Below are 25,653 nucleotides of genomic sequence, written 5' to 3'. Positions count from 1 at the left end.
GTAATTTCATCTCAACAGTGTGCTTTGTGGTTGTTTATTTTTTCCCTTTATCCCGGGGTCACAGTTTAGGGTGTGTTAGCAAAGCATTCCAGAGTTATGTTTTCAAACTGGTAAAAGTAGCTTCCAAAGCCTTATTTTTCTTCGTCAAGGTACTTTTTGTACTCTACTACGAATAACACACAGGTGTGTGTTATAAGGATGATGACTGGAGATCCCAATTCCTTTGACTAAAGCCTATGAATTTTCTTACTATAGGTGAGCATTTTGTCTCAGGGCAGCTCACAGTTTAAAAAACAATACAATCATATATAAAGAGCATTTAAAATTCATTTGTATCAATATAAAACAATAAATATCAGTCAGATTGATCTGTCTCATTATTATTGAGAAATGGCATAAGTGGAGAACTTAAAAGTGCAACTTCAGTGCCCTTGTTTGGCTAGAGCTAGGAAGGGAGGCCAGCAGTATTTTGGTGTTAGATGTTTAGGCCTCAACCAAAGGCCTAGCAAAAGAGCTCTGTTTTGCAAGATCTAAGGTCTAAGGTCTAATGATCTAAGGTCTTGCAGGGCTCTGATCTCACCAGAGCTTTACCCAGCCGGGCCCAGACTCTGACCCTGGTTAAGGTCGATTTTATTTCCTTAGGGTCAGAGACCCTCAGCAGATTATGGTCACTAGACCCAAGTACTCCTGGGGAGGGGGGCATAGTGTGAGAGGCAGCCTCTTAGATATGCTGGCCCCATACCAAATAATTTTCAGATGATGACCGGACATAAGGGTTAATCTTCAACATCTGGTAACTAGAAGAATAATACATCTGAAGCTGGTATCATGACAGGTTAACTATCTCTTCCCAAATTTCTGTAGCCCAAGCTATAGGTGTTTACTGCATAGACATAAGGCTCCATGCAAAATCCCAACAGTTCAGACCTGTTGGCTGGCATGTTGTAGGTATGTGGAGTTGAAAAGACCATGATGAGTACATGGTCACCCTGAGAAATTAGATCCAGGTCTCCTAATTCCTTATTTAACCATTATATTACTCTAGCTCTGAATGTTTCAGGCAGCCAATGCAGACATGGTACTGCAGAATCTTTATATTTCACCGTTTTGCAAAGATGTCGGCTTTATTTTCTTGTTGCTATATCTTTTGCTAGACATTGCAGTCAAATCCATGTTGAACTCATGATGGTAGACTATCCATGCACTTATGAAGACTGACTAATACTTTTTTGTATACACTGTTGTGGCTAACACTGAATTTTGAGAGTAAACAGTACTTGGAAAAAGTGATATTTTATTTTGGAAGAAAAGAGTTTTAGCCAAATGCTTCATGTTCTGAACGGATTATTTTTCTGTTATGATAGACACATTGCTTTCATAAAAGTCTACGGTTAAAATTTCTGCATAAACAACACAAGTGGCTGTGGAAAGTATACCCTAGTGTAACTGTTTTGTTCTCCTTGCTCATTTCTCAACTTTTCCATTGTGGTAGGAGAACGGGTTGGAAAGATCAATTTGTCTTCACCTCCCTAGAGTGCATGTCTGTGATTTCCAGTGTGGCTGGCACCCATGGATACCACAGAGCCCTCCAATGTGTTTTCTTGGGTTCACTTGCTTCTTCCCCCAAACACCAAGTAATCCTAGCTGTTCTCTGCTTCTCTGGAGCAGAAGGTACTTCAGAAGACCCCAGGAGATAGTCCTTGGCATTTGCTTTCCTTTGGATGTAGCTGTTCCCATCATAGGAGAATGCTTGGTATCAGAGCTGCCCGCCCAGCTCTTTCAGGTTATGGCAAGAGGATGGGAGAGGAGGTAGAGACTGACAAAACAGTGTCACAGGGTTTCTCCATGTCCGTTCTGGCTATCTGTTACATGCCCTGATCTCCGCCATCTGACGGAGAGGCTGATTCTGTGAAGATTCAAAGGGGTGGCATTCTTGGAGATGAGCAATAGGATTGGGAGTGTCCTGCATAGTGCAGGGGGTTGGAATAGATGAGCCAAAAGGTCCCTTCCAACTCTATGATTCTAGAGTTAGCCCAGCTAGTATTTGGATAGGAAACTATCAAGGAATACCATGGTTGTTACACATGCGTGTGTGTGTGTGTGTGTGTGGGGGGGGGGATGTCTCTTGCCATAAAAAACCCTACAAGGTTGCCATAGGTCAGCTGTGACTTGACAGCAAAAAATAAATAAACCAAGTAGGGAAGTTTCAGGCTCTTAGATTAGATCCAGTCAGTTTATGTGTACAAAAATATAAGGCCAGAATGGTGCAGGCCAAAGTCTTAGCTGCTTCCATAGTGGCCAACCAGATACATCCCGGATACTGCCCTGTCCCAGACACACTCTGAACTTGGAGGCTCCATATTCAAAACCAGCTTAATAGCCACTTGCGGATCCACGGGGCGCGAGTTCGCCCTGCCCCCTCAAAGCCCTCTGAGTCAAGTCCTGCCCCATCATTTATTCCAATGATCCCCCTGAAGAAAGGCCACGCTGGGTGCGCCGCATACAGAAGGTTCGGGTTCGATCTTCACCTGAGAGCCTGGGCGATCCGGACCTTTTTAGTTTGACTTGGCAGAAGGCAGCCTGAGGCAGCATGAGCAACGATGGCACTTGCCCAGCCCAGCCTCTCCCACGCGCCCCTTCGCTGCAGTCATTGCCCCGAGGCTGCCGTGCCGGGGACAGCGTCGGGGAGCGAGCCAGCCCGCTCTCGCTTTCCTCCGCCGCAGCCGTCGGGCAGAATCCGGCGCTGGCTAATTGGGGTCCCTCCGGCTGCCTGCGGGGGGAGCACGCGAGCGCCCCTATCGCCCGCGAGCGGCATCGCGCCTGTCCCCACTTCGGCGGGCGGGCGGGCGGGCGGGCGGGGGAGCGAGGGGGAGGGACGGGGGCTCTGTGCCGCCGCCGCCGCCCGTGGACGCCTTGCCGGAGCCAGGCTTAGCAGCACGCCGGAGGGAGGCCTCGGCAGCTCAGTTGACGGCGCGTTCGGCTGGGGCTGCCTGCGCCGCGCACCTCTGCCCGACCTGCCGCGCCCGGGGGCTCGCCGGGGCTGCTCGTGGCTTGGCCCCCCAATGGATTTATCATCCTGCAGGCTCATCCTCCTCGCCTGGCTTTACCTGCAAGCGTCAGGGGAGTTTGACGGCAGGTAGGCAGCCCGGGGCGGGAAGGACCCAGCTTGGCTTTGAGAAAGCGCCGGAGCCACTTGCCCGTGGGAAAGCCCTCCACCTGCCGCCGCCGCCGCCGCCGCCTGAAGTTTCGCTTTGGAGTCAGGCAAAGGGATTGGGGGGTCGGGGGGGGGGGGTCGGAAGGAGGGTTGGCGCACTTCGGGAAGGGAAGGGAAAGGGGGGGGGGGGAGAGTGAGCGACGCGCGTCCTTTGCAAACCCTCGACGGCGCGGGATCGAGGCAGTGGGGCTGGGGCGGGCGAGAGAAGCACCTGCGGATCCGGCGGAGAATGGGAGCGGGGCCGAGACCCCTCATAAGCAGGCACACTGCGAAGGAGGGGGGGGGGAGAGCGCTGGGTTTCCCTTTCCCCCACCGGAGGCTGTGCGGGTGCGTCGCTTGCAGAAGCGAGACGCGCCTTCCCGAGCGCTTGCTGCCGGACCCTGCCTTCCGCTTCCTTCGCAGGAGCGACCCTTGGAGCGAGGGGAGAGGCGCCCTGGCCAGCGGGGATAGGGTTTCCGCCTTGCTGGGGATTAGGGGTTAGTAGCAGGCCAGCTGCCCGACCGGGCTCTCCGCTTGGGCGGGCTAAAGCCTGGCGCGGAAAGGAAAGGTGGATCAAGACGGGGTTAGGGGGAAGGTGAGGATTCTCCTCTGCATCGGGGGGTGCAAAGAGTGGGAGAGTCCTGACGGGGAGCCCAAAGATTTTCAGAGCTGTTTAGTTGGCCTTGCCCTGTGTCAAGGCGATTTTCGGTGAAAGTGTCAAAACATATCAACAAGAGCTCTCTCTGGAGGATCTGCTTGGGTCTTGGTCACCCTTTCCCTCTCATTCAGGGAGAAACCATGTGGACCTCCATCAGACAGCATGTGCAACTCAGTGTGCAGTACCCACATGGCATGCTTTGGGCGGAAGGTGTCAGGACCGTGCCCAACAGAGTGACATTGGTCCCCTCGGGCGAATTATTTTACCAGCAATGAACCCGGGGATACTTGTAACCCTGACAACTCTCCTCTATGTGAGTGTTTCCCACAGTTGTTTACATATATCTCAAATCCATATCTGCAGCCAAATTTAATCAGAAAAGGCGTAAAGCTTAAGGCTAGACGGAATTCCACCATGCATACTTCAGTTGTGCAGAGATCTGAGAGATGCAAGCTTTGACAGGTTTAGGCAACCCAAAATTCTTTTAAACTCTGCTGCTCAGTCGCTACACCCACACAACTTACCTGCCGCTGCTCTTGGACTATATATTATTGCTGTGGAATGCATCATTTGCATCATGGATGCTTTGACCTTTGACAGAAAGCCAGCCAGTTCCATTTCAAAGGCATGGCGAACTGGTTGCATCTGCAAAGGTGCTTCCCTTTGGGAGGCTGGGATGCTGAGCGACTTGAACCTGGAGGTGTTTTGCTGCTTTCCATGGGAATCAGTCAGTGCTCTGCTACCTCCCAAACCGATAACGGGATGCACACCTGGAAATCTTGCCTCGTGCATCACCTCATGCAAAGGAAGGAAGCCTGCAAAATGATTTGGTGAGTGGCCCATAAACATTTTATGGCGACACCTGGGGATGGCAAACAAGACCTCCACTTGTATACAGTTTGGAGAAAGTTGATGTGATCAGCATTCCTAGAATCTGGAAGTGACATCCAAATGCATCTGCTGTGTCAAAGTCCGCTCTCATTTGTGTGCATGTGGAGAGAGGTGCTTCTTACCGCGTGTGAGCATGTATGCTCAAGAGCACAGTCCTTTTCAGAGTTCCTGCAGTCTAGATAAATGGGATTGAAGTGGAATAACCACACAGAGGATCACACATCCAGTGACTCAACTGAAACTGCTCTGGAAAAATCACTGCGCCTGGGAAGCATGTTCTATGCCTGTGTTCCCCAACCTTTTTATCACCGGGGACCAGTCAATGCTTGACAATTTTACTGAGGCCTGGGGGGGGGGGTAGTTTTTTGCTGAGGGACGTCGCCACCTGAGCCCCTGCTCCGCTTGCTTTCCCACCGGCGCCCCTGACTTCCCGCCTCCCACTGGGGGGCACTGACAGCAGCAGCTGTGCAGTGCCATGCTGAGGGGGAGTCCCAGTCATGGCAGCTGCTGGCAGAGTGGCAGGGCAGAGAGGCAGCAGCTAGGGAGGAGTACAAGGAGGAGCTGCAGCCCGGGACCAACTGATCCACGGACCAGTCCTGGTCCCCGGACCGGGGGTTGGGGACCACTGTTCTATGCCATATATTTCTGTCAAGATGAGAGAAGCAGGGTAGAAATGCTTTAAAAGGATAAGGGTGATTTTATCGCAGATGGGGGCAGACATGGTAACATGGCTGGTTGCTCTATCTAGGACTAGGGATTCAGGGGGAGGGATGCCAGGTAGGTTGGGACAGGATTAGAGGTGGACAGGTGATGGTAATATTACCACAGATTCTCTAAAGCAGTGGTGGGCAAACTGTGGCCCTCTGGATGTCCATGGACTACAATTCCCATGAGCCCCTGCCAGCATTCGCTCTAAAGCATTGGCTGATGTCATGTCCAGAGTTCTGCCCAGACACGATGATAGCACATCATGCAACATCATTTCTGCCCCCCCCCACAGATTCTCCTGGAGGCAAGGGTGGGCAGAGGTGCTATGGGTGGGACAATGCCTGTCCAAAGAAGGCACTTGCCATCCCTGCCTAGGAGTAATGTATATTGGTTTTTCTGTGTATTCCAAGCTGTCCAATAACATCTCTGGGCATGTAGGGACCCGCTTATGGGATGCATGTGCATGAACCCGTCCTGATCTGGTTCTACTCATGCACAACTATAAATGTGAGTAGCTACGCCTGCATGAGGATGCACATCTGAATGTTTATCTCATTGACTGCATGTGTAGGCAATATTTCTATCTGAATGTGTTTTCAAATTTACGTATTTCATAGAATCATAGAATCATAGAATTGGAAGGGGCCATAAAGGCCATCTAGTCCAACCCCCTGCTCAATGCAGGATCAGCCCAAAGCATCCTAAAGCAAATTCACAAGGAGGAGTTTATGTATTTTAACCACCATTTAATTGTTATTTATGTTGGGGGTTGTTAGTTTTATGGTATTATGATGTTTTAAATGTTGATTTGTGTATTTTATGATACGCTTTCCTGTGAACCACCGTGAGTCAGTGGCATTGTGAGTGGCAGTATAGAAATAACAACAACAGTTAATAATAATAATTAGTATAAAGGTAAAGGTAAAGGTATCCCCTGTGCAAGCACTGGGTCATATCTGACCCTTGGGGTGACGCCCTCTAGCGTTTTCATGGCAGACTCATTACGGGGTGGTTTGCCAGTGCCTTCCCCAGTCATTACCGTTTACCCCCCAGCAAGCTGGGTACTCATTTTACCGACCTCGGAAGGATGGAAGGCTGAGTCAACCTTGAGCCGGCTGCTGGGATTGAACTCCCAACCTCATGGGCAGAGCTTTCAGACTGCATGTCTGCTGCCTTACCACTCTGCGCCACAAGAGGCTCTTTTAATAATTAGTATAGAAAATAATAATAATAATAATAATAATAATAATAATAATAATAATAATAATTAGAATGAACGTTAGGATGAATGTATAAAGGCATATCTCCTTTGCTCCTGCAGTTGCTCATCCGGCTAGGGATGCTGATCTGCATATGTTAAACCGGCATGTGCGGAAGCCCCTGTCTTTACCTGCACGTCTTGATCGATGCTGCCGTGTGACTGAGTCACATACGTACTTGTATCGATTGGCAGGGCTAATGCCGTAACGGCAGTTCCTGTGCGATCTCTCAGTTATGTCCCAACGGATCCCTATTCGGAATTGAATAGATCTACCAGAAGGCTTGCCTTTGAAAAAAGATACTCAATATATAAATCCTATCTCATAAACTGGTGATTTATAAGCCAGGAGTTGATGACTTCAGCATGGAGCCGGTGAAACGGTACGCTGAGAAGATTGCATCTCAAGTTTAAACATGAATCCACCTTTAGTGAAATGTGGGAGCGAAGGCTGAAGAGCAGGAATGTGTGTGTAATTGCTGCTGCTGTAACGTGCCGCAATGTGATGAAAAATGTTAAATGAGGGAGTAGTTCGTGCAGAATTCAGAAAGATGGAGCAGGATCTTTTCGGGGGCAGCCTTTATTTGCACTTTTCTTCGTTGGTTTTGGCACCTCTCCCATGTTGACTTTTCATACTATTTTGCTCCGATAATTATATTCTTAACACTTAGTTCTGAATTGCAGTTCCCCGTGCTAAAAACCCATGTGGCTTTCCATGCCTGCTCAAAGGGCAGAACGGAGGAAGTTACACCAAACCGTTCCAATTTCTGAAATAATTTCTAAAGGTTGCTATTGACTTCTTTGTTTAATAAGTTTACCCGCCTGCCTTTCTCCAAGATAAGGCTGTGCCCATAAGTTTTCACATCTCAGCTCTGATGAAGTGTAACAGTGGTAAACGATAACACTGCGGTCAGAGTTCTGTGCAAACTTAGACAAACTTGGCCCCAGTGGGTTCAAGCGACTAACAGTTGGATTGTGTGCAGAGAGGGAGGGAGGATACTGTGCAGCATCTAAAGCAGCTGTCCTCAATCCCCAGTCTGGGGACTGGTACCGGTCCGTGGATCAGTTGGTACCGGCTTGCGGCTCCTCCTCGTCCTCCTCCCCGGCTGCTGCCTCGGGGGCTGCCCTGCCACTCTGCCACCGGCTCACCTTTGGTGCTCTCATGGCTGGGGCTCCCCCTTGGCGTGGCACTGCGCAGCTGCTGCTAGCAGCACCCCCCAGTGGGTGGCAGGAAGTCAGGGGTGCTGGGGGGAAAGCAAGTGGAGCAGGGTCTCAGGCAGTGGCGGCGACGTCCCTCGGCAAAAGACTACCCCCCCCCCCCCGGGCCTCAGTAAAATTGTCAAGCGTTGACCGGTCCCTGGCCTTAAGTTTGACACCCCTGATATTGCATGTTTCTCTTGGATGGGAGAAATCTAGGCTGAAACCCATGCCTGGCCAAGAGAATCAGTGTGGTATAATGAAGCAGGGTCAATGGGACATTATGTGCCCCATTGGGAAGTTGCATCAACAGCATTCCATGCATGCACATTTCCAAAATGGGGCAAATAATACCCCCTGGGCCACTTCAGCTTGGAACAATGGGGGAGCTGAGGGTTACTCTCCCCTTTGTGGCAGTCATGATCTAAATTGGAGCTCCTGAATAGCTGTTACGTGGCTTACATGGAAAGTATAAGGGGGCCAGGAACCCCAGGCCCAATTTGTTTAAATAAGTTACATGTTGCTTGCTCCTGTCCTCAGCTGACTTTATAAGGGTTTTTAGAAGGAGGAGGAGGAGGAGAAGAAGAGTAGTAGTAGTAGTAGTTCCAAACCTGGAAGTGAAAATGGGAAAGTCACTGTAGGGATCTTGCAGGTTTCTCCAAGAGAGTACCGTCTGTGCCAGGAAATGGGCCAGGATATCACTGTGAACCTGTAGAACTCCAAGATGGGGAATCAGTTATCAGAGAACTGGTTCACACGTGCAGGGGAGTTAACAGCTGGGTCCCTGCTACCGTGTGCAACAGCATCTACGTGGTCTCAATTTCAAGCAGCCTCCTGGCCAGACTGCCTATTGTGTGACTCTATCCTAAGAGGAAAGTTAATAGCATGTCAGAGATTCCTTTCTTATGAGGAAAGGCAGAGAGAACTGGGCATGTTTATCTAAGAAGAGATAATAAAGGGATATTTTAGGTAACGAAATTGTTTAAGTGGATGTCAGGACAGAAGAGGCATCTTACCCGCTGAGCAGAATACTGGGTTTAAAATGTGAGACAGATTTTATCATAAACATGGGCAAGGGTGCCTTTTGTACCTAGAGTCCTGCTCATTTAAATCACTTGTTACCTTTGTATGCCAATATTATTGCACTTAATGTGCATTTAAGTAAAGTAGGATTGCATCTGTGACACACCCATCTGTGCTGGATGTTGCATTCAGTGAGCAGTACACATACGTGTCTGAATCGGTCCTGAGTCTGCTGGAAGGAGCTAGGGGGAATGGGATGCTCTCCTTTTATAGAGGTTTTCAGTAAAAATGTTGGCGAGGACAAAATCATGGGTGCGGAATGTGGGGGACTGGGCTTGGTGGGTTCTTGCAGCGACCGTCGGTCATTTATGCTGTATCGAATTCCTTGCACAGGTGGCCCAGGCAAATATTTCCCACGACTGGACTGTGCCGTTTCGGAAGCCGCGTGGACTGCTGCTGGGGCTGGGTCCGCCATTCGTGGGGCCAATGCCAACGTGAGTATCGCCACTGCTGGTGCTTTGAGGCATTCAGATTGGGGCTTATAATCTCTCTCTCTCTTAATGGCTTTCACATAATCATGAACACTCACATGATGCAGGGCTTGTGATGCGTATGGGGCCTTTGCTTCTACCAAGAGGGACACTGGCAGGTTAAGCATCCTATGCATTTCAAACTCAAAATGTCCATGTCACTGCTCTGATATGAAGTTCCTCTGTGCCAAGTGGGTTGGTCCGTGTAGCTCAGAATTGTCTCTCTCCCGCAGAAGGTCTCCAAAGAAAGGCCTAAACCCAGACTGGCTACCTAATATCCTGTGACTGCTAGGGTGTAAGCCTGGGACCTTCTGCGTGCAAAGTGAATGCTCTAGCCTTGAGCTGTGACCTTTGCTATTGGTAGGACTGCAAGTCACAAAAATTAAACACTATGTTAAATAAAAATTAATAATTTTGCTGGATCATTTCAGTCTTACTTTTGGTCACTTTTCAAAGGTGGGATAGTTAATTTTATCTTACAACGTAACTACTTTTATGCTTTCAAATTCTTTAAAGAATAAAAGCATCAAACAGTTCAACATCTGAAGCAAGGTAGCGGAATCGTCATTGTTGTCGTTCTCTGTTAAATTTGTGTTAAATTTGCAAAACAATTGCTTTCCAAGCAACATCAAGGGAAAGGAATTTTTTGTTAAATCCCAAACTCTCTTCCAGTATTTAACCTGACAGTGTCTTGTCTTGTATATCTATATATAAATAACATTTCTTCCTTTCTCATTATCTTATCAACTTCTTCAAGCACTTGAAAATAGTTGCGCTTAAATGCAGTCCAGGAAGTGCTGGGAATTCAGAAACACTGGCTCTCAGGGTCAAACCAGCCAAGAAGCTGGAAGATTTATGAATAGGTTTCAAGTAACAACATTGGTGGGCCCCAATTTGGGCTTTGGCTATAAAATGGGGAGGGCACCTTCAATCCCCCCTCCAACCTCAGCTGACCCTCCTATAGGTGCTACATTGGGGTTCATTTTATCGAAAACGACATAGGGGAAACTGGAACACCCTCTTTCCCTGGGTTGTGATCTAAATAATCCCTACAACAGTTAGTTAGTGATTTAAAAATAATTTATTCACAGCTCTTCCAAGGCCTCGTGTGGTTAAAAATAGAGTTTAGATTAGGGTTACAGAGATCTCTTTTATAGGCTTGAATCCTATGAAGACTTACCCATGTTTACATTTGTCTGCACGCATATTTATGTGAATGTGTGAGATTGGATTCATGGTTTATAGATTCCAAAAGGGAAAGAAACAGGTGCAATTAAAAAAAATCTTCCACATTATAGATGATCAGCCACACAGATTTCTGTACAAGCAGAAGAGAGTATATTTCTTCAAACCTCAATCTTTCATCGGTAGCATGATGGAATGCAGTTGGTTCCTGTGTGACATAAGTACTCATGTACTGGCACAAATCTTCTTCTCTCGTGCCCAAAATAAACATCGTTTCTCGTTTTGATGATTGATGTTTGGCAGTTGACTTTTAATAAAATTGGCATTTAACTCTTGTGCTCTGAACACAAACAGGCAGTATCCAGTCAAAGTTAACTACTTCTGGCTGCAATCGAAAGAACATTTTCCAGGGAGTAAGCCCCACTCAACAAAGTGGGGCTTGCCTCTACGTAAAGCCAATTAGGAGGCATCCCTCTGTGACCCACAGCAGTTTTGTGACACTTCCCTGAGCTGGGGACTGAATGATCCGGGTTGGCTACATGGTGAGAAGGATTCTATAGCCTCAGGTTATCATTCAACAAACTTGAGTCACCTACTCTTGGGTGTGAATGAGCTTCCGGAGGCTGAGGCAAAAGAGGCCTTTATTCGGTGTGTTCTTGAGAGTATTCTAGCAGCCGGGCTACTCCTGTGGGCGAGCATCCGGCAGAAATTACTCCTCGTTCAGGGCCTCCGACTTGGTATTAAATGAGATTATTTTGTCCAATTCTCCATCAGCAGAGCTCGAGGGCCTTTTGAGGTGGCAAATAGCTGTGACTAGTCCATTCTCATCAGAGCTTGGAAGCTAAGCTGCATCAGCAACAGTCAGTGTTTGGGTGGTATTGAATCTGTAGGTACCATGAACACAGACTCCAATTTTTCAGAACAGCTCTTTTTATTTAGCAACTCCAGCAACAAACTACAACTACTGATCAGAGAAAAACAGGCAAACCCATGCACTTTTATACCTTTCAGGCAGCCCGCTGCTGCCTCTGATTGGCCCTAAGCAGAGCAATCCGATTGGCTCTAAGCGGAGCAATCTGGTTGGACTTTAACAGGTTCTTTTGATTGGTTAGTTCCTTGGCTGGCAGAAGCCCTCATTTGCATCAATGGCCAAATGCCCAGAGACATAACAGGTGGGAGACCTCCAAGAGATACTATATTTTCAGCAGGAGGTGATGGCAAATTTCCTGGGCTTGTCTTTTGCCTGGAATGCCCAGTGGTCATAGAGTCTCCTGACTCGCTGGCAATGTGACAGGACACAATTCAGTTCTAATCCTGGGGTCTTGGGTTGATGGCCTTTATTTGTAAGAGGCTGGTTGTCCACTGCCACAATTTTGGGAACAGGTCTAGGCTGACCATAGCTGTCTTTGTGAGAAGAAGGGCTTGCTATTATGGTTTCGCTTGGAAAGCAGAGACAAGTGAATCTGTTTTCCTTCCTGTAAACTGAGGGGGGAGATCATGTTTGAATAGGCTGCCCTCTAATCAGAAGAAGATTCCCCAGCCCCCCCCCCCCCTTGCTTGCCTTCAAGGGCTTAATTTGCAGTACATGCACATCTCTACATCCTGAGCTACTGCTAAAGACAAATGAAAAGAGGCTGGTATAAGAGCTGGCAAGTTTATTTAAAAATCGAAATAGATCTTCTTTGGGGACCAGAAATCAGAAACTCACACAAAGCAAGCCAGCCGATCAGCACTAAGGCATTGAACACCGGTACATGTTATGTGAAATTGTCATGATCTTGGCTGAACCACAGTGCCTGCAGTTGGTACTTTTTGTCAGTGTGTTTTCCTGTGTGCAAAAAACACCCCACCTTTGGCAATTTTTTTAAATAGTAGGACTCGGAAGGATGCATAAGTTTTGTATACCTACAGTAAGAAAACGCAATCAAGTATTGCCCTTGATGAGAAAAAGCTCATCCTCAGTGGTAGCACCCTGTACTGCCCCCAAGGAATTCTGAGCATGCACACACAAACACACACACACACACACACAAATCAAAATAGCAGTTCCTCTTGGAGCAGCTGGTCTAAGAAGATGTGAGCTAAAAGGGTGAACGGTAGTGGCTTTTTAAAGGGATATTTTGTGAGCCTCCGAAACACTGTTTGCGTGGAGGAAACAACATTTCGTGACCCTGTTGTTCTCAAGTTTTAACAAGACCAAAGAAAGACAACAGCAGATCCAGCATGGTCCCAGAAACCAGTTTCATGACAAATTGTCAAGATATTTTGGTAATTTATTTAAAACATTTCTTTGCTACCTCTTCAGAGAACCTACTTGAAGTGGTTTACAAAATAAAACCTAATTAAAAACAAGCCATACTCCCCAATCCTAGGTTCAAGAATCTGTATTAAACTAGGACTGCCTAGTTTGTATTAATACAGACTGCCTAGTCTGTATTAAACTAGGACTGTATTAAACTAGGACTGGAGGGGGTAAAACATGCTCTGTTTCTTTAACAGAGGTTTGCAGAGACGTCATTTTCCAAGTGACGGTAATTACATCCATGCCGTGAAAAACGTCAGCTACCCATTTTCAAGAACTAAGCTTCCTCTAAAGGTGCAGGACATTTTTCTCCAGGCCTGTTCAAGTCTAGCATGAAACGTGAACTGGAGTTGCCTCAACCATAGCTGGACGACTTATAGAATATTTAGGCCAAATTTCATGTAAAGTTGATGTTCCATAACTGGAAATATAGATAAATCTTTTTGGCCCCTAAAAAGCAACCAGTATGTGTGTGTGGGGTGGGTGGGGGGTCCAAATTGGAGCCATGGTGCTAAGGCAGGACTGATACTTTCCCACATGCTTCATTTTATCAGACAGATATCCCCCTCCCCCGCCCACTGCTTTAAGGGGGGGGAGACACCCATTCTTAAAGGAATCTGAAGGGGAACATGTGTCTCACTGGGGAGATGGCATTGGGGTGAAGTAATATACCCCCAGTCTGTATTGGAGGGGCATGTCTGCTTTTTAGGAGCAAGTGGTACATCTAGAGGTGTAGTCATAGACCTTTCGGCCTCAGAAAACTGTTTGGCCTTGAGAAGGTCTCCATGTCTGGACCACCACTCTTAAATCCTTACTTACCCCTTCCCTTCAAACTTCTCTGTCCAAGCAAGCCTTGGGATTCAAGAGAAAGGTTAGACCAAACAGTAAGGAAGCTATGAAAAGGCAATTAAGAGATGTAACCTCAGGCAAAAACGATGTATAACGATCTAACCCAGTATTGTTAATAAGAACCTTAATACGAGATAAGTTTATGCTCAGATTGTCTCGTTACGATTCCATGCATGTTTACTTTGGAGTAAGTCTAACTGAACTCCCTGGGGCTTAATTCTGAATAAATTCTCATAATGTTGGCCTCTCCATACTTCTGGCCATCAAAGCAGCTATTCATTGGGCAGCACTCTGATTCTTTATGACCTGATGTCCAAATCTAGTCAGTCCAAGGCACGGCTACCACATGTCACCCCAGCTAGTTTCCGAAGCAGAATCCTGGCAGGATTTTAAATATATTTCTCATGTAGCCTGCTATGGAATTTTAAAACCTTGCTTTACGTTGCAAATTATGTGTTATGTTTCTTTGTCCACGTACTACCTATTTAACCTCAGCATAGGGGGCCAAAATCTGTAAGAAGGAGGGCATGGAGAATCACCATTGTACTTAACTTAATATCAGATGAGATATTAAGTGAAAATTGTCTTTTCATAGGGAATGTTCAAGATATGCCTGATTGCTTCATATTTGTCTACAGCAAAATGCAATGCATCATGCCAAAGTTAATGTGCAACCATTGCTCCTTTGACCAAATACCTAGTGTGCTGTGGGATGGAAAAACTTCATCCACTGGATTGGGAGCACTGAACACTCCCACAGACATTTATAAATGTCCCTTGCAGATTCTGTCTGTTATCTGTGTGCATAGTCCATGTCTTACAATCTGTCTTCCTCAGCCAGATGCCTCTGTGAGAAGGCAGGCAAGATGGTTAGAGAGCTCCTTAGAGAGACCCTGCTTTCTGATAGCTTATAGCCTACTCTGTTTCTTTAACTGAACATTTGCACCTGCTGCTCTTTGTGCAGTGTGTCCCAAAACATACCGTGAACAGCTGGTGCAGTCTGCATCTCATCCTGAGTGGTATCCTTAATTATTAGTGCTTTGCTTCCCGGTGTGTTAGGGGAAGCTCCAGGCTTAATTTTTCCTCCGCATCCCATGTGATGCCTGGGCTGATTGAAAACACTGGCCTCCAAGCCTGTGTTGAGATGTCATTTTTAACCACGCTTCAAAAAAATTAATGTGTATGAATCCAGTTTATGCTATAAATAGCTTCTCCCTTGAGCTTCCTCCCTTCTTGTCTGGAGCAGAATTAAGGAATGATGGTTTTCAGACGATCTCCGGTATTCCTATGACATGTGTCTTCGGGATCGCAGCTAAACTGCTGTCTTTTGCTCAAATGCATTGCACAGAATTCAAGTGAAACAGGGAAGAAGAAAACAGGGCAGTTGTAATAGGAGCCGTACCATTCAGATATTCTTCATGCTTAGTAGCTTTGCTGCAGCCAGAAAGGAAATGGCCGTGTAGTCATTAGATAGCTTCTTGAGGTCAAAGAGGTCAGATTTCAAGGTGCGCCGGTGCGTTCTACATATGGGGGAAATATAGATTGAGGAAAACCAAGACTGTTTGGAAAATGTAAATATTCCCAACACTACTGAGCCCAAGAATCTCTGAATAAACAATTCAAGGTGAACTATAGTTAGCAGTGTTTAAGGTTGCCAACCTCATAGTGAGGCCTGGAGATCTCCTGGAATTACAGGCCTTCTCCAGATGACACAGGTCAGTTATCCTGGAGAAAATGGCTGCTTTGGAGGGTGGACTCCATGCCATCCCACCCTGCTGAGCTCCCTCCCCAAACCCCACTCTCCTCAGCCTTCACCCCCTACAATCTCCAGAAATGTCACAGCCTGGAGTTGGCAACTTTAGTCCATTCGGATTTTAGGCTGTCAGTTTTTAGCACATTTCTGGCCATGGTTTAGTTAACAATGGAAAACCATGGTTCGTTTCAACCATCGCTAGTTTATAAAACCAGGATTCAGTTTACCAGTAACTCCTAGGGCCTTTTTGCACTGGGATCTTTGTTGCAAATAGGTCACTGAATGAAAAATCGCCATTTAAAATAGTGGAATTCGTCGTTATGCATACCTGCCTTTGTAGTGGAATCAGTTGCGTTTTTTAGCGTTTCCCACAGGCTTCCGGTCTCGGCAGAAATCGCTAGAAAGGAAGCGCTATTGCCGAGCTCATCCCGCCCCTGGCCGTCAAGCAGCCAATGGGCAGCCGTTAGCATGCTCCCAAACAGCCCCTTTCCCTTTAAGAAAGGTTTTTTTTAAAAAAAAAACACCCATTGCAACGAATCTGGGTAGATTCGTTGCTACGGAGAGACCCATCCAGCTGCCTGGGGTGTTTGAGCTGTCGTTTGATCGTTTGATTGTTAACACGCTGCCTCCGAGTGAAAAAAAAAAATCCCCCCCCCCTCACGGGCCCGATTTTCGGCTGAATGGAATGTGTGAAATGTGTGTGCTTAGTGACTGAAGGGGAGGGACTGAAGCCGGGGAAGCCTCTGTTTGAGCTGTCATTTGATCGTGGCCACGCTGCCTCCGAGTGGAAAAAAAAAATCCCCCCTCCCCCCCTCTCACGGGCCCGATTTTCAGCTGAATGACTGTGTGAAATGTGTGTGCTTAGTGACTGAAGGGGAGGGACTGAAGCCGGGGAAGCCTCTGTTTGAGCTGTCATTTGATCGTGGCCACGCTGCCTCCGAGTGGAAAAAAAAAATCCCCCCTCCCCCCCCCTCACGGGCACGATTTTCAGCCGAAACAGTGTGAAAAATAAAGGGAAAATACATCAGCAAACGGGCTTCTGCGGGCTTCTTGTGCTTAGTGACTGTAAACAGCTCTGAGGAGGGACTGCAGCCTGGGAAGCCTCACTGGCTAAACGGAGGCTCGCCGGTGCGTTGATCTCCACTCGCTCGGGAAAAAAAAATGGCGATCGCTTCGCCGGAAGTTTGGAGGACAGGCTCAGGAGGAGGGACTTTGAAGAAACCGCAACAATGTTAACGCACAGGTCTTTTTCGCTAGTGTTGCAGATTGGTTACAGGATTGTATCGCTTTCCGGAGGGTGAATCCACTTTTTGGGATTCCCCTGAAAGCGCTACAACGAAGCGCTTTTTGCGGGTCGGTTTCAGGAGTGTTTCAGATTGTCTACGACGTCGTGGGTTATTCCAAATTAGTAGCGTTTTCAATTAGCAACCATTGTGCTATTTTGAAGCCGTGCGAAATGGCCCCTAGTTTGCCTTGATAGGTTTTTGCTCCATTGCCTTTGCTTTTTCACCCATGTCCAATGCAGAGACCCAATCAGTATCCAAGTCTCCTCTGTGTGGGAGATAGAACCAGGGAAGATCTCCACATTCATACCCCGCGTGAGGCCATTTTAAAGACTGTGTTTAATAAACCCATAAGATACATAGTTTTATAACTGCCCTACCCAAATGAACAACAGTGGGTTTCATTGAAGCAGTGGGTTTTCTGTGACATTTGTACCTCATAGGTATCTGGCTTTCTGTACACACAAAAGTGTGTTTTCCTCAGCTGGGAAAATGTCTCTCTTTGGAAATAAGTTCTTGGGTGTGGCAGATGCTTAAAGACGAACTATCAGTTTTCCATACCAGAGAACAGAATATCACAAGAGTCAATTAACATGCCGCAGCACTAAATCTGTTATGTCGGGATGAAATGCCAGCTCCATTATGAGAATATATAGCACAGTTTATACTTGAATTTAATTCCTGCACATAACTGAAAGGGGGGAGCAATCATCATTTCCAAGTCTCCTTATAAAAGGAGTCCTAATTATTATTAATAATAATAATAATTAATAATGGATTGCCCTGCTTTTACTTACCCACGCACATGGATTCAGCTTTGTGCATCTCCCTTGTGTTCTAATTCGGTTTTGGCTGCCTCTGTGGAATATCCTGGGATTTGTTCTTGCTTGTGCTACTTGCAGTAAAGCGAATGCTTGGCTGAAGAACAAAATATGTGTAAATTCCAAACTTGTCACATGTTGCCTCTAAAGATTGTCATCCACAGCTGGTTGAAATAAGATAGACATCAGCAGCTGTCCATGTGTCTCTAATATGGTTGCCAGACTCCAGGTGGCACCTGGAGATCTTCCTCTATTACAGCCTTTCTCAACTTTTTCACTGTTTTGAAACCCCAGAAACACACCCACCTGGGCCCTTTTTCCTTCCCACTCCCTCCAGGCCCATCATTGGCCATTTTTGGAAGGGGGGCAGGTCAATATGACCATATATAGTCACTAGGGGTAAAGCCCATTGTACCCAGGAATACAACGGGTGCTAGCACATACACCTGCACTGGGACCTTCCTAGATTCTGTCTCTCCCCCCCCCCCCCCCCAATCCTCACTCAGTCTTGAGATCCAGTGTGGTGAAGTGGTTAAAGAATAGCAGACTCTAATCTCAAGAGCTGGGTTTGATTCCTGACTCCTCCTCCATATGCAGCCAACTGGGTTGCCAACTTCCAGGTGGCGGCTTGAAAACCTTCAGGAAGATGAAAGAGAGAAAGATGGGATGAAAGAGAGAACAGAGACAGAAAGAGAGAGAGAGAGAGTAAGAGGGGGGAGGGAAAGGAGAAGGGAAGGAAGGTGTCAGCTCTCCTGGAGAAAACAGCTGCGTTGGAAGGTCACTGGCTCTCCACCCCCATACAACAGTGTCTACACAGGTCCTCACTGTCTCCACCTTCCCATCAAGCACCTCAGCTTCCAAAGGCCAGGCTGGAAAGGCTGCAGGGGAAGCAGGTTGCCACCTTGCTATCCCCTCCCCCATTTCTCAATGGCAGGGAAGGCAATGGGGGACCTTGGCACCCATCCCCAAAGCTCCTAAAGGCCAGGCTGATCAGGGAAGAACACAGGGTATGGGCTGCCCCCTTCCCAAACAGCAAGCCAGCCTGCGAAGGCTGGGGGGAGGGCTGCCTCTTTCCCACTCTCCCACATCTCCAAAGGGCACACTGGGCAGGAAAAGCTGTGTAGGTGTTTGGGGGTGCGCTGCCTCCTTCCCACCCCCCCCACATCTCCTAAAGGCTGGGTACAGAAGGCACGGGGGAGGGGGGCTGCCTCCTTCCCATCACACCCTACATCTCCTAAAGGCCAAGCCAGGCAGGGAAGACTCCTCATTCCCAACCCTTACATCTCCCAAAGAACAAGGTGGATAGGTAAGGCTATGGGGGGAGGGTTGCTTCCTTCTCATCTCCCCACATCTCCTAAGTGACAGGCTGGATGGGGAGGGCTGCTGGATCCCCCTAACCCCTTTCAGTAAAGAGAGGGTAAGGGAATGCAAAGAACACACTGATGGCCAGCTGCAGGGCCATAGGGAGGTATTGTGAACCGAGGACCCGTTATGGAGTACTTCTTGGAGGAAAAGCCTTGCCAAGATCTCCCAGCTTCACTCGAGCCTCAGCTGGATGAGAGGTTAGTTCAGCCAGGTGTTCAACAGGCAGAGAGCTCTGACCAGCAGGAGGGAATGGAGTTGCTGACAAACCAGAGCTTAGATTCCAAAGTTGTTGCAGGAGCTCCTCATTCCTCTGCCCAATCTCCAGCTGCAGCTCCCTGTCTTATCAGCCCACCTGGCTCAACTGAACCAATTAAGCAATGCTAGCTATTTGTTGGAGGAGAGCTCCAGTCTAAAAGGTATATTAGCAAGACAGGTGCTGTCTTAACTTGAAGCTGCGAGGTTGTGGACGTGTTCATTCTGCTGATCAGAGGGAAATAGGTAAACCCTGCTAGGTTCCAGATTTGCCAAATCACCATTTACAATCCTATATCTGTGGTCTGTTTTACCCATTATCTGATTGTGTACACCCTCCCTGCCCCCAGAACAAGTGTCTGTGAAGGTGACCAATTTGATTTTGGAATGCAGTTTCAATTAATCCAGTCCAGTGTTTGTTTAGACAAAGCTTTTTCTGACACATGTGGGAATGCACTGATGATTTAGAGCTGGGTAAAAGCAGATAGTGGTGGCCTCTAGAAGTACATATTTTAGAGGGTGGGCTCCCAATTATATACCTTTACATTAGAAAGACTAGTTGGAGCAGCATTTTCCTTTGCCACCCAGCAAGCCTTTTGATTTTATCCACAAGTGCATTCCTCACAATAATTTGACCACTGAGGAAGACCCTTCAGGGTCGAAATGCATTTGGTCCATTCTATGTAGGTCTATTCCATGTGCAGTTAGAAATGTGATGTTTTTAAATGATGACGACTATGTTTTTAATATGCTGAACTAGTGCATTTTATGTAATAAATATTTGAAAATATTTTTGCAGCTCAACCTTTGGGTTCATACCTTTTCTGGTTAGGTTGGGTTTTGGTTTCTCTTTTTGGTTTTGCATACATGCATTTAGCCAGCCTTTGTAAATCTGGATTACCTAGTTCAGTATCCTCCTTTCCTTTCCTTTCCTTTCCTTTCCTTTCCTTCTTGTTTTGCAAGCAGGCACACTGATACCTAGTGTTCTTTCCTTCTTTATCAAATTTAGCTGTGAGTGCAGTCCAATGCTTTTTAAAGTTTTGTTAAATCTTACACTACTTTTTAATGGGTCACTCTTCATGTTTCATAATGCAAGGTTACTAAGAAATAACAGCATTCGAGCGATAATGAATCATCAAGACTAGAAATCAGGGTCTATCAGAGGGCCTAATTTGCCATTGCTGCCTTTATGTAGCTCATTAATTCCGCCCCCATTGAATAACAATTGCTGAGGGCTTAGTAGACTGCCATAATATATATACCTCTCAGGAGCAGTTCTTACATTATGTTATACTTCTGTCCTGCTTTTCAGTCAAAATTAGCTTCCCAATGTGTTTAGAGTTATAACACGAAAACAATAGGGAAGAAAATTCTAAAGCTCAGTACAAAATTGGAGAGTATTTTGAACTGGGAGGGAGACACAGTTGAGGGGTGACTGGCTACTTCCTGTCCTCCTTCTGATAGTTTCATTAATGGAAGCTGAAAGCCAGGGAAAGTGGAGCTGTCAGGTGGATTTGGATCCAGGTACAGCAGAGGAATACCTGGTTGCCTGCAGGGATTATCTGTGGGGTAGTCAACCTGTGGTCCTCCAGATGTTCATGAACTACAATTTCCATAAGCCCCTGCCACAAAATGCTGGCAGGGGCTCATGAGAATGGTAGTCCATGAACATCTGGAGGACCACAGGTTGACTACCCCTGGTCTAAGAGGAGCCTCCTCACCTGGAGGCATGCCTAGCTTTACTTCCCCACATACCTTTACCAAATAAGGGTAGTTCCTGACACAATATGCCATTGTTTTGAACAACTGATCTACATCCCCATTCAAACAAATGTTTAGATTTTCAAAATCATATGATGCCTCTTTTTATTAATGAAACTTAAAGCAGTGCCAAATTTTAATGCGATTTCAGAATATGGAAGGCTAAGGGCTTCATACTTCAGGGGAAAATTGGTGTTGATTAGGGGTCATGACTCCTTTGAAAATCCTCCCTGTCGGTATCTCATGAGAGGAAGTTAGACTAATGGAAAGCACTTTAATTAATAGACTAACATTATCATACATACCTGATTGAAATGGATGGAGCAAAACAGGCAGCATTTGGGCGGATTCTGCGGTAAGAAACTAAGCTGCCACACAAACGGCATGGTTGACTTCAGTATGATTTTTCAGGGTGCTTACCATTCCTTGAAAAAGACTTGGAGAAGTCTCCAAAATTGAGGCATACGTATGTTAGTCGTCTTCCGCTCCAATTAAAAGCAAAACTCCCACTCATATTTTGATAGAAGTGAATCCCGGCTTGGTCTGATTCATTCTCCTGTTCATCTCATCGGCTCTTTTGGTGTTCCATATAACTTCGTTTCACTTGAGGTTTTCACCATTCAAGGAAAACAGGCCCTCTCCCTCACACACACAAACACACAAAATAAGTAAGACCAAGCAAGCAAAATAAATTTCCAAAATTCAGGAGGAATATCTGTAGCGTTGTTAATTTAGGATTTTAAGAAATGTCCATAAATGGCATCATGGGAGGTAATCACTCTGCTATAGCCATGGATGTGGAGAACCAGGGGCTGTGGCTCAGTGGTGGAGCATCTGCTTTGCATGCAGAAGGTCCCAGGTTCACTCCCCCATATCTCCAGTTTAAAAGATCAGGTAGCGTGGAAGAATGCTACTGGTGACTTGCAGCCAGTTGGAGTAGATAGTACTGACCCTGATAGAGCAATGCTCTGACTTAGTATAAGGCAGTTTCTAGTGCTCAAAGGTTGCTTTTTCCTCTCTCCTGAAGTGCCTTTTGCTTGACTGGCTGACGTCGCTTGCAACCCAACTTGGTTTGTACTTCCTATGGAACAATAAGATTTCTAAGTGTTTGAATTGCCCTTCATAGCTACCTGCTCTTCATTATGAAATAGGCTGAACACATGGGGTTCCACAAATTCTCAATAATCTTGGTAGCAACCCTAATATGTGGTTGGCTAGGTCATAATGGAACCTGGAGAGCTCCCAGGATCACAACTGATCTCTGGGCTACAGTTTCCCTTGAGAAAATGGCTACTTTGAGGATTGGACTCTGTGGAGTTATACTGTACTGAGTGGCTTTGTCTCCCTGAAGCCTGCTGTCCCCGGACTTAACCCCCCAATTCTACCACCAATCTATAAATTAAGCAGATTCCACCACTCTCACCACCAGCATCTATACAGACATGCCTCAGCATGACAAGTCCTTGTCCTCTTTCTTCCAGTACAGCTGGGATAATCCCTGCTCCAACCACCTGCAAAGTGATCGAACCATGCACGGATCCTTGCTGACTTTCTGTCATACTAATTTGCTACCAGAGGACGTAATGGTAGCAAATTAGTATGACACAAAGGAACAAACAGCTTTAAAAGGTAATTAGTGACCCAGAGGAACTAACAGTTTAAAAGGGTAATTAGACTCATGGGGGATAGGTCTGTCAGTGGCTACTAGCCATGGTGACTGAGAGCCAGGCAGCCACATCAGGGGATGTTTGTTGGCCATCCAGAAGAACTGGTTGGCTACTGTGTGAGACAGGATGCTGGACTAGAGGGACCACTGGTCTGATCCAGCAGAGCTCTTACGTTCTTATCAGGGGAAAGCTTCAGCCCCTCCAACTTGTTGTTGACTTTCCAGAGGAACTGATAAGTCTGTCTGCTTTATGATAATATAGATCTTTTATCAACAGCGCTGATTAGGGACGGTTCCTAATCATTAAGCTGTAATATATCATCAAAGACCAGAAGGAGTTGGTAGGTAAGAAAGCTGTCAAATGCCTGCCGCCATTCACTTTTACTTTTATCTGTCCTCTTTTCAAAGATAAGACTTGCCGTGTTTTATTTAGTTAGTTAGTTATATGGTCTTATGCCTTTCAGAGGAACAGGTTGGCCTCTGTGTGAGACAGGAGGCTGGACTCGATGGACCACTGGTTTGATCCAGCAAGGCTCTTCTTAAGTGCTTATACTTCACAGATACTTGTTTAGAGTTGTCAACTCTGGGTTGGGAAATTCCTGAAGATTTAAGTGCATTAATTCTTCTTGTGCTCACAAAATTCAGCCCTGCTAGCCCCGTTATTAGTAATGCAATGTCATGGTATTTTGTGTGAGATTTGCTCAGAAATATTAGGTTGTGGAGCTTCTGAGCTCATGAGGACACCTGAAAGCCAGTGGCTAAAATGTCCCACTGCTGGGCAGAATCTGAAACAAAGTGTGCACTACTGGAGATGGACATGTGGCATTGTGTGTGTCCTAGAAGCAGGGTAAGGAACTCTGGTGGGAAGTTCCAGAGCTATCTTTTAAAACTGGGAGCTGTCCCTTATTGCTGAATCTTGCTAGTGTTAGAGTTGGTACAAGTGGTAATGTGAATTTTGCATTATAATTATGAGGTTCCAGAATCATTTAATTACTACCATAGATGCTTATCCTGCTCATGTTTCTTCCTGCCTATATAACCCACTCCATGGCATGCCCATAATCAGTGCAGTATGCCAGATCTGGAAGAGACAAAGGCTTTCCTGCTCCGGTCACACCCATTTATTCTTATCCTTGATCAGGGGTAGTCAAACTGCGGCCCTCCAGATGTCCATGGACTACAATTCCCATGAGCCCCTGCCAGCGTTTGCTGGCAGGGGCTCATGGGACTTGTAGTCCATGGATGTCTGGGAAGCCGCAGTATGACTATCCTAGACTCCATACATTCTATCTCTCTCTTTCTCTCTTTTTCCTCTGCCACTGGAATTTCCGCTTTTGTCCTCCTCCCTCAGACACGCAGCCATTCATAGTCGCAAGAAGGAGATTACTCTTACCAATAGACTCACGAAAAAAAAAACTGGAAGTGCCTTGACCATTAGTAAAGATATATATTAATATTTTGAAATTGACTGGGGGTAACTCGGTGAGTTAGGATTGCCGATACCCAAAAGGAGAACTTTTTAAAACGTGGAGAAATTGAAAGAGAGAAAACATCAAAGATGTAAATTAAAATACAGTGGAAAATAAGGGAAGCATTTTAAAAGGAATCAGATGTATTATAAAAGAATAAGAGAGAAGACATGTTGAAGGGGTGCGATATACGCTTGGCAGGAACAAGAAACAAAAATGTGGAAAACATCAGAGGGCCAGAAATTATTGATAGTGTTGCTGGAGTATACAATAGGGCTTTAGATTCAAAAACCCACAAACCAACTTAGAGCTTTGCAGGGTGAATAATACACCCTCCATTTTGATATAAACTACATGTGTCAATATTTTCATTTCAAACATTTCATGTATAAGAAGAATGGGGGCCATTACAGAACATGCTCTTCACAATTGTAAGGTTTTCTGTCCTTTGAGCAGGGAATCTGAGATTTTCGTGATAGACTGATATCCTCTTTTATGGCACTTATTATAATAGGACAGTTTCTTTCCATTTGGAAGGTTTTCCTGAGCATGGAGGATTCCTGAGCATGGAGGATGCCGGTTCCAACTACATGGGACTGGGTACCCAATATGAGCTATACAGCAGAAGAGTTGACCCTTTTCAGAAGTCACAAACAAACTGAAATTTGTGATGAATGTGATTCATGAACCTGGTCTGTTGCTGCATCTGTGTACCCTTTCCCTCCTCTCCCTAGACATGACTGGCAGCTTCCTGGATCAGGAAACCTTTTATCTAATCCCTTTTATCTAATTCCAGTTTAGGCAAAGGCTTTAAGAAGCTGAGATTTACTGCCCTCCAACTGGGATTCTAAACCAAGGCTGAAACAAATTCCAGTTTGTTGACGTGGCCTCATTTAGATGTTGGAGTTGAATGGAAGTCTTCTGAAACTAGGAAGTCTCTGGGGAAATGTAGGGGAAAGAGGGAGCATTCAAACTCAGAAACAAACCAGGGGCTGCATTCAGACGTTGTGAACACATGAACACAAGCCTGTTTGTTTCTGATTCTGTTTGTTGTGAAGAAGGGAGAGGGATGTAGCAGCAGAAATAAGCTGTGATTCTCCCCACAAGTGTCTGCCTGGATCATTCGTATTAGCAGCAACTGCTCTTTATTCCATCAGCTAGGAGGAAGACTTGAGGACAGGGTCTGCCACCTCTTTGGCCATGTGCTGACAGCTGCTTTGCACCAGTTGAAAAATTGCCCCCTTTTAGAAGTCAGCAATGTTTGGAATATATGTTAAGTGGCTAGCTATCATAGACACATATATTTATGGGATGCTGCTGCAGCTGAATATAATTTAATTAGGATTCTGCCATGCTGGACAATTGAGGAGCAGGGTGAATGAACAGGCTGCATTCAGGCATCGCTGTTTATTAGGCAGGCATCATTTTTAATAGGTTGAAGGAGAGGAACGTGATAGTTGTGTTTTTTCAGCGGTGATGTGTTGCCTTA

The 25,653-nt window shown here is 46.2% G+C and overlaps 1 protein-coding gene across 14 annotated transcripts in view; it reads left to right on the top strand.

Moving 5' to 3' along the window:
- The first annotated feature begins 2,845 nt into the window (after window positions 1-2,845).
- NPNT (nephronectin) overlaps window positions 2,846-25,653 on the top strand; it is a 71,324-nt gene continuing 48,516 nt past the window's right edge. For 4 of the 14 annotated variants that reach the window (XM_077300696.1, XM_077300693.1, XM_077300694.1 and 1 more), the window contains exons 1-2: window positions 2,846-3,136; window positions 9,322-9,422. In XM_077300696.1, the coding sequence (XP_077156811.1) occupies window positions 3,063-3,136; window positions 9,322-9,422 (175 nt within the window). In that variant the 5' untranslated portion in view covers window positions 2,846-3,062. Of the gene's footprint in view, window positions 3,137-3,746; window positions 4,682-9,321; window positions 9,423-25,653 lie in introns of those variants that run through there. The other 10 variants (XM_077300689.1, XM_077300692.1, XM_077300684.1 and 7 more) reach the window with 10 other exon arrangements.

Source organism: Paroedura picta, chromosome 10 (assembly GCF_049243985.1).
Source record: "Paroedura picta isolate Pp20150507F chromosome 10, Ppicta_v3.0, whole genome shotgun sequence".
NCBI lineage: Eukaryota > Metazoa > Chordata > Lepidosauria > Squamata > Gekkonidae > Paroedura > Paroedura picta.
The sequence above is the reverse complement of the archived record's forward strand: the minus strand, read 5'-3'. Positions and strand labels throughout refer to the sequence as shown.